At 34.6% G+C, this 8725-nt stretch overlaps 1 protein-coding gene across 1 annotated transcript; it reads right to left on the reverse strand.

The window, feature by feature from the left end:
• On the reverse strand, positions 1 to 7764 carry LOC112503947 (plasma membrane ATPase 4-like). Its single transcript, XM_025107918.1, has 15 exons — positions 7523 to 7764; positions 4355 to 4474; positions 4015 to 4251; positions 3144 to 3905; positions 2838 to 3065; positions 2606 to 2750; positions 2367 to 2531; positions 2003 to 2241; positions 1887 to 1919; positions 1723 to 1804; positions 1479 to 1639; positions 1199 to 1372; positions 941 to 1123; positions 595 to 776; positions 1 to 414 (listed from the first exon to the last, which is right to left on the reverse strand). The coding sequence occupies exons 1-15, from the start codon at positions 7577 to 7579 to the stop codon at positions 318 to 320; spliced, it is 2865 nt and encodes a 954-aa protein (XP_024963686.1). The 5' UTR covers positions 7580 to 7764; the 3' UTR covers positions 1 to 317.
• Positions 7765 to 8725: the final 961 nt, after the last annotated feature.

An 8725-nucleotide genomic window follows, 5' to 3' on the forward strand; every position in this document is an offset into this window, starting at 1 on the left:
CTTAAAAGAGCATGCATGATTGGATTTAGAATGGAGTAAAACTTGTAGATTACAAGCACCAATTGCCGATTGGCTTTGTTCATTACATTCAAACACAGAGGGACGGACGCATACAAAAGATAAGAGTAAATGAAAAACTACTACGTTATCAGAAATGTTCAACCTTGCTTCGACCAAACACAAACTTTAAACACTCGAGGCCGCAATGCACCACGTCTCCCCATGCTTATACACGGTCTTCCCGGCCACGATTCAGTAATAATAAGTTAAAGGTAAAAAAAAGTGTCCCCTTTCCCTTATCAAAACTTTCTCCTCCCTCATACTGTATAATGTTGTTGAATTGTGTCAATGTCCAAACCTTTCAGTTTCACCACCGACTCAACGTGACCCTTGAGTGTAAGTACCTCCCGAAGCCTATACAAACAAACAATCCAACTATTTGTTAGCTACTCAAAACAACCCACTTTCCTTTAGGTCAAAGATTCAAGTCTCACCAAGTGTCCGAGAGTTTTAATTTTCCGTATATAAATATTATATACTTCAAAGAAAAATCTAAAAACAACCTCAAAATGTGAATAATGGCTATTTATGTACCTTGCAACTTCGGCACGTCTTTTGGCCTGTTCAGCAATTTCAGACAGTTCTCGGTAGCTGCTCTTCTCGTGAAAGATATTAGATGTCTCTGGTGCTTGAAGCCCATGTAAAGTCCTCTGAGCAAGAGCCCATTGAGCCTCTCGTTCTTCTCGTCCATAATCCTTCTTTGATGTGAAAGCGGTCTATTCCAAAAATGTTTTTAAGTTTAGAATCAACCCTTTTGAAGTTAAGTTCTCAACACAAGACCTATTACCAAAGGGCCATTTACCCTAGGTTCTAGTCTCACCAAATGTAAATGTGAGATGTGTGTGTGATTATAGAACATCTATTAGTTAATGGAATATACCTTATTGTCGAGCAAGTTGAGCCAAGCCTTGCCGCTAAGGATATAGCGGATGGCAAACTTCATAATGTCGAGAGGGAAATAGAAGACGATACTGTAAAGCCAGATGACACCAGCCCATTTCCATCCAACTCCTTTGATTCTTGCAAATTCCCATTCTGCATAAACTGCTACTAAAGTTGCTACCTGAAATACAAGTTTCAGGTTATGCAATTCCATTGATAAACCTATTCGGTTAATTAATGAATCGAAAAGCGTTACCAGTTGTGCTGCCAAGAAAGCACCCATCAGTAAAAATCCAGGTCGTTCGACAAATGACCAGCTGCGAGATCGAGTCACAAAGATCAGAGCCTGGCTCACTATACTGACTTGCAAATACAGAGCAGCCATCATTTCAGTCTCACTAGTCCTGATAGATTTCACTCCAAATTTATCCTGCACCACCCATAGAAACAAACATCAGTAAGCAAAAACACCCATCAACCTTTTTGTGAGATGAGTTATGTTTATGGGGATAACTTTCTTTCTTTTATATTCTTACCGAAAAGAAGTCGGTATCCTTCATGATCCAGAAGAAGATAACTGTCATCAATGCCAAGTAACCTCCAAGCACAATGCCAGTAGCAAAGATCTCTTTTAGTTTCCAGCTATCAGGTAATGGAGATGGCTTCACCCTATCCTTTGAGATTGTCATGATTGTTCCTTCATGGCATCAAAAGAGGGGGGACATCAGTAAGATAAATTCAAATATTAGATGTAATGTTGGATAACTTAAAAACACTCACCGTCGTTTAGAATTGCAATGATAAGAACCATGAAAGGAGAGAAGTCGAACTTCCATATCAAAGCGATGAACATAAATCCAAACTGCAAAGATATCGAAAGTTAGTCACCCAACTCAATACCATATTATCCTAATAAAATGATTCAAATTTCATCTTCAACTTACCACAATACGGATGGTGATAGAAACTGCATAGATCTGCAAAAAGAGGAGAGGAAGAATTTAGTAACTATGAGCTGTTTTGATCAAGCAAATGTGTTTATTAGACACGAGGAACTAACGGTGTAATTTTTCATCCGTTGGAAAATGGCTCTGCTGGTAAGCACGGCACTAATGATCACACTGAGCCCAGGCTCGGTAAGCACGATGTCAGAAGCTCCTCTTGCAGCATCTGTAGCATCAGCAACAGCAATTCCGATATCAGCCTTCTTTAAAGCAGGGGCATCATTCACACCATCTCCAGTCATCCCACAAATGTGTTTCCTCTCTTGTAGTTTCTTCACAATTTCGTACTTGTGTTCTGCATATTTCGACGACAAAATTAGTTAATCTTTTTGAAGGACTTAAGTTTGTGTATACAATTAATGACCCTCCTCTCTTTTGAGGAGTAATCTGATGTGTTGAGGGAATTGCAGAAACACTGACCAGGGAAAACTCCGGCAAATCCATCAGCTTTCTCAATCAACTCATCAACAGGAAGTGCTGCAATTGATTCATCCTTGTGTCCACCGAGCAAAGAAGAAGAAGGGTACATGTTTGTTCCCATACCAAGACGTCTACCAGTCTCCTTAGCAATGGCAAGTTGATCACCTACATACCATAGAATATGATCAGTACTTAAATATCAAGTAGAGGATGAATGATTGCTCTTGAGCTATGGTTACCAGTAATCATCTTCACATTTACACCAAGGTTGAGAGCTCTTCGAATGGTCTCAGCACTGTCATGCCTTGGTGGATCAAAGAGGGACAACAATCCAACAAATTGCCATGGAGAACCCGGGCTATCTTTAGATTTTTGTGGCACTTCCTATAAATTTACCACATTGCCACAAGTTTAAGAAACCATTGATCAGATAACAACACATATAAACAAATTGAGAGGAATCATGCAAACCTGTCTTGCAACAGCCAAAGATCGCAGACCACGTTCAGCAAATTTATCAATCATGGCGTGAACTTTCTTCTTGAGATCTTCCTTGCAGGCACAGAGAGTCAAAATCTGTTCAGGTGCACCTTTGCTAGCTCTAAACCAGTTCCCTTCACCATCAATGTAAGTCAAAGCAGTCCTCTTATCCACAGGGTTAAATGGGAAGAAATGAACCTCTCTGATGCCAGCTCGTGCCTAAAAAAAGGATGTATTGATTTCAGTTTTCTAATTGTATCAGTTGGATTTGTTTTACTAAAAGAAAAAGAGAGAAACCTCTTTGGGATCAGCAAGGGTTCCAACAATGGCCGCATCAATAGCATCTTGGTTTTCTGTCCTAGAAGCCCTTGCAGCATAAAGCAACACCTGCTCCTTATCGACACCTTTGGCAAATACCTCGATCAAATTTTTATCGACCGAGAGTTTGTTAAGTGTCAAAGTTCCTGTTTTGTCACTACAAAGAACATCCATTCCCGCCATTTCTTCAATGGCAGTCATTCTCTTAGTAATAGCACCCTGCTGTGAGAGCCTATGTGATCCAATAGCCATGGTAACTGAAAGAACCGTAGGCATAGCAATTGGAATTCCTCCAATAAGCAAGACCAAAAGATTATCAATTCCCTTTCTGTACTCTCTGTGCTGGATAGGGTACATGACAATAATCTCAACAACCATTCCCACAGCAATGGAACAAATACAAAAGTTCCCGATTGCTGTTAGGACTTTCTGGAAATGTCCAACTTGGTTTGTGCTGTCCACAAGATGTGCAGCCTTCCCAAAGAAGGTGTGGACCCCAGTTGCAATGACAACAGCTTCAAGTTCACCTTGCTTGCAAGTTGAACCAGAGAACACTTCATCATATGGATTCTTGGTGACGGGAAGAGATTCACCGGTGAGGGCAGATTGGTCAATCTTTAAAGGATCACCTTCAAGAAGCCGGGCATCAGCAGGTACGATGTCACCAAGTTTGATGCTTATAATATCTCCAGGAACCAATATGGAAGCTTCTTGTTCACTCCAACGACCATCCCTCAAAACCTGCAGAAAAATCACCATGGAAATGAGATCACAAAAGCTTAACCTCATAAGAAAGCATTGATATATCCCATATAACAAGTCTAAACTTGATAAACAATGGAGGAAATACCTTGGTTTTGGGGGCAAGACCTGCCATAAGTGCAGCAGCAGCATTTCCAGCGTTGTTTTCTTCAATGAAACTGATAGTTGAGTTGATAACAAGCAGGCAAACGATACCAACAAAATCTTGCCAATCTGGTGGCTTCCCACCTCCATTAGCCAGTGCAATTGCCATTATAGCTGCAGCCTCCATGACCCATGATAAAGGATTCCACATAAACCCAAGAAACTTGAGAAATTTGCTTTCCTGTGTTAAACAAAACAAAAGAAAATATCGTTGGCCATCTGGAAGTGAAGCTACTAGCAAGGTGCGGCTACAAATCAAAGCAGTTTGTAGTAATCGAGTGTACCTTCTTCTCTTCCAATTTGTTTGGTCCGAAAATTTCAAGCCGGGTGGCTCCTTCATCTGTGGTCAGACCTTCACGGTTACATTTCAACTGCTCAAACACCTCTTCGATAGGTACCTTTTCCTGTAGTACGAAATACACGATTAATTGATTAACAAGCTAGATACCATTATAACAATGGAGCAACAACTTAATTGGACAAAAGTTACAATGTTCTTGACTGTTACTGCATACGCAAAAGAAATAAGGACATGCATAGGAAGCTATATACGTATACCTCATGTTTGTAATGTTAACACACATATAATTATGCCCTTCAGTAACTACATATCATTAGTTATAAGAGGAGATCTGCATCATTTTATTTATATTGAGGAAAGATTCAAGAAATAAAGTGTCCCACTTCTTAAAATCATATGTGCACAAGGTTCCACTGAATCAAGCTCAATCTTTTAAGTTATAAATAATATTATTATTTTCTGAGAGGCAGCGGAACCATTTGAGTTGATTACTTTGGTCACAGTAGTAGTAGTTGGCTGTTGCTTTGAAAAGGACTGCAAACTCAAACACATGATAATATATACAAACATACTTAAATAGGGAACACTAGATTAAAGTGAAATTTAAGTCACCCTGATTAGATTTATAAATGTAAAATAAAGGGGATGGATTTGACATGTATATGAAATTAGTAAAAAAATGTTAAAATAACAGGTGGATTGTTTATTTAAAATAAACTTTTTGATAATTAGTTGCTTTAATGAATATATAAATAGAAGATTTAATCAAAATAAATTTAATATATGAGATGGGTTATGTCAAAATTAGGTACAATGCTACTTTCATGGAGAATGGATAAGTAAAATAAAAAGAGACATGAGAACATGTTGCATAACGCAAGTTGACTTTTCCACTGAACACAAATGGTTGGACCCACACATGACGGAGGTGCCAATCTCGACAGAAGAAGGTGCATCTTTTTCTATTTAGTATTTCCTATAAAATATAAGGACCAATCAAGCAACAACGGCACGTTGCCCTATAAGAGAAAAAGTCCAAAAAGGTTTATGTGCTCCCAACGATTCCCCACGAGAAAGCAGTTACTTGACAGAATTTCATGTAAAAATAAAATGGAGGAGGGTACAAAGCAACTATTTTTTCTTTTTATTTTTGCACAATTATTTCAAGATTAAAGCTCTTTTAAAATATATATTTGAATATAAAAATATAATTTTATCCTCACAAAAAATTGACGGTATAACTCACACTAACTCATAGTTTGTGCAATTAACAATTATTTACATAAACATAACGAAAAAGAAATTACAATATGACAGTGACCACTTTAGTTTTCTTATTTGTTTTTCCTGACAGAAAAAATAACAAATTTGGTAAATATTTTATGCTTCATAAAAATTACATAATTTTCTTGATCTTTACTATGCTATATAAGAAATTAAAATATTTTTACTAGACAAGTTTATGTAATTATTTTTTTACTATAAAAATGTGATATTTATTTCTTTTTATAAATAAGACCATTTTAAATATTAATTACAATTCGATATTGGAATTATTTGATAAAACAAACACACACACACACACATATATATATATATATATATATATATAAATAAATAATGAAACATGCAATCTATATGTTTAGAGCATGCTTTCCCAGGCTTTTCTTATGATGCAATATTGCAATTACTCAATAAAAAGCAACAATTACCTCCTTTAGCTATCAAATGTTAAAATGAAGTTACTTTTTAATTATTATATAATATTTAATTAGATATATTTTAGTTATAAATATATTTAAGTATTAATTATAATCACCATCATAATAATTTATTTCACTAATGAAGAGCAATAAAGAATAAATCCAAGAAACTGTGTCAGATTCCATTAGTCAGAGCTGCTAACAGAAGTGGAACAATCAAATTAAAAGCATCAAAATAGACAAATATGGTTTCGGGTACCACGGAGCATTCAAAAGTACTGCACCAGCTTTCTCTCTCACCCTTTCATTATGCACATATATTAATCACAATAATAATTTTGCATCATAACTAAAAAATGGAAGTGCAAAATTGAACTCAGATTTATGCATAACCATTTAAGAGAACTATTGCAAAGTTTGTGTAACATTCAGTTGATTTAGCCATATTATGAGATCTTATTCTAACCATATTTTGAGGATGTTTGTTGAATAAACCTCTTTTGAGTTAATTGGAGTCATTCATGTATAAAAAATATAACGAATAGAAAGTTGACATTGATGTACGTTATTGTCGGTGTAAAAAATGGTACAAAAAATCATTTAAAATGACATGAATTCCTGTGATATCAATCTTAGAATTTTATTCTAGTTGTACTTTAAGGCATAAGAGGGGGTACTATCACCTTTTGGTGATAACATAACATAAAGGTCAACTGTCAATTATTAGATAATAGCTATAAATGAAATTGTATTCCACAAACTGTAACAATCCCTTAAATCTTTGGCTACAAGATGGGAATTAATCATTGATCACAGGGATTTCAAAAGATTTTCCCCAAATCGTTAGAGATAATCACGGGATCAGCCAAATCTCTTGTCATTAGAAAAAAGTATTAAATAATACACATCGATCGAAATGTACGGAACTAAAGTGTTTCTAATGAAAACACAAGATGAAACAAAATGATGATAAATAATTGCAAATCGCTGGGGATATGAAATCCGTGAAAAAAATAATAATAAATAATTGATGAAAAAAAAAGTTAAAATAAGTGTAAACACACACATACAGGGGACAAGTAATTTGTCGATTAGCATCAAATTAATGAATAAACAAAGTCATTATTCAACTCGATCTGTAACTGATATAAGAAAATGAAAAATAAACCGCAAAACAGATTGATTGCTTGTGAAGGAAAGTCGTCACATGCGAACGCTCCCTCACAATAAATTTTTTTGAACATCATAGTAGTTAATTTGGTGATTCTGAAGTTAACAATGAACATTCTATCGTTGACGTTGATGATTTCGAACAGAAATTCTGAAATTGAAAGAGATCTATTCTCAATTGATTTACGATAGCACTCCAAAATAGTTCATAGAGCTAACAGAAGATTTGAGTTCAGAGTAAATTAAATGGGGAAGAATAAGAGAAAAAGCTTTCATACCAGATCGACAGTCTCATTCTTAATTCCTTCAAGGCTGAGAGCCGTATCACCACCCATCTCCAACAGCTGAGAGAAACAGAACAACGCCGACGGCAGAAACTACGGCAACAACAATTCAATTGAAGAGGACCGTCACCGCTAGCATCAATGTTGTTGATAGTCTGAATCAATGGAGTTTGATTTTTCTCAAACCCCAATGAAAAAATCTGCAGAGAGAGAGAGAGAAGAGAGAGAGAGAGGGGGGTGTTCTGTGGGAGGAAGGGCTCTTCTTCACCTGATATGGATTAAGAATAGGAGCGTCTCTTTATACTTCACCACCCTAACCTCACCCCATAAGCCTGTACCAAGTGGCCCCTAATTATTTATTTATTTTTTAATTTTCAACTCTAATTATTTACCAATATTATAATATCATAAAATATATAATTAACATCTTTACATAAAATAAAATAAGAAAACTCTAAAATGGGAAAATATGAGAGAAAATGATTTTTGGGAATTTTTTCAAAAATTCTGTTTTTTTATTTCCAAGAAAGCTTATTTCAAATCAGTCAATCAAATTAAATGGAGGAAAGTGATTTTATTATATTATTGAATATTTTAGTAATATAATTAATACTGAAAATATTCATATAAATTTCTTTTTGATTTTTTTTATGTCGTTGGTGATGGTGATGCTTATAGTTATATTTTAGGTAGAACTCGACTCGCTAATCGTATTGCAATACATCTCTATTTGATTTTTATGAGTGTGTTTTTTAGGGAGCGAGAGAATTTACTGTAGTTATCAGTTTATTTTGTCGTATTAATATGACTTAATGTTTATCGTTTCATTATTGGTTTTATAAAATTCAAATACATTAATAAGTTATTAGAATAGTACTCGTGCAATGCAGCGAGATACATCTCGATTTTAATGTTTTATTTTATTCTTTATCTATGTCGATGTTATAATACAATTTTATGTGTTTTTAGGAAAACAATAATGATTTTATTTTTTAATAAAATATAAATTTGAAAAAAAATATTAATGTTAACATCAAATCAACTATTTAAAAGTACTATTTTTTATGTAATTTCTTTAATTTATTTTTAATTATAATTTAATTTAAGTTTAATTATGAAATAGTTTATTTTTTATTTAATAATATAACATTTTATAAATATAATAATTAAGTATTCTGTTAGAACTTAATGATTATC

This window comes from Cynara cardunculus, unplaced genomic scaffold (assembly GCF_001531365.2).
Source record: "Cynara cardunculus var. scolymus isolate 2C unplaced genomic scaffold, CcrdV1 Un_Scaffold_4197, whole genome shotgun sequence".
In the NCBI taxonomy this organism is placed as follows: domain Eukaryota; kingdom Viridiplantae; phylum Streptophyta; class Magnoliopsida; order Asterales; family Asteraceae; genus Cynara; species Cynara cardunculus.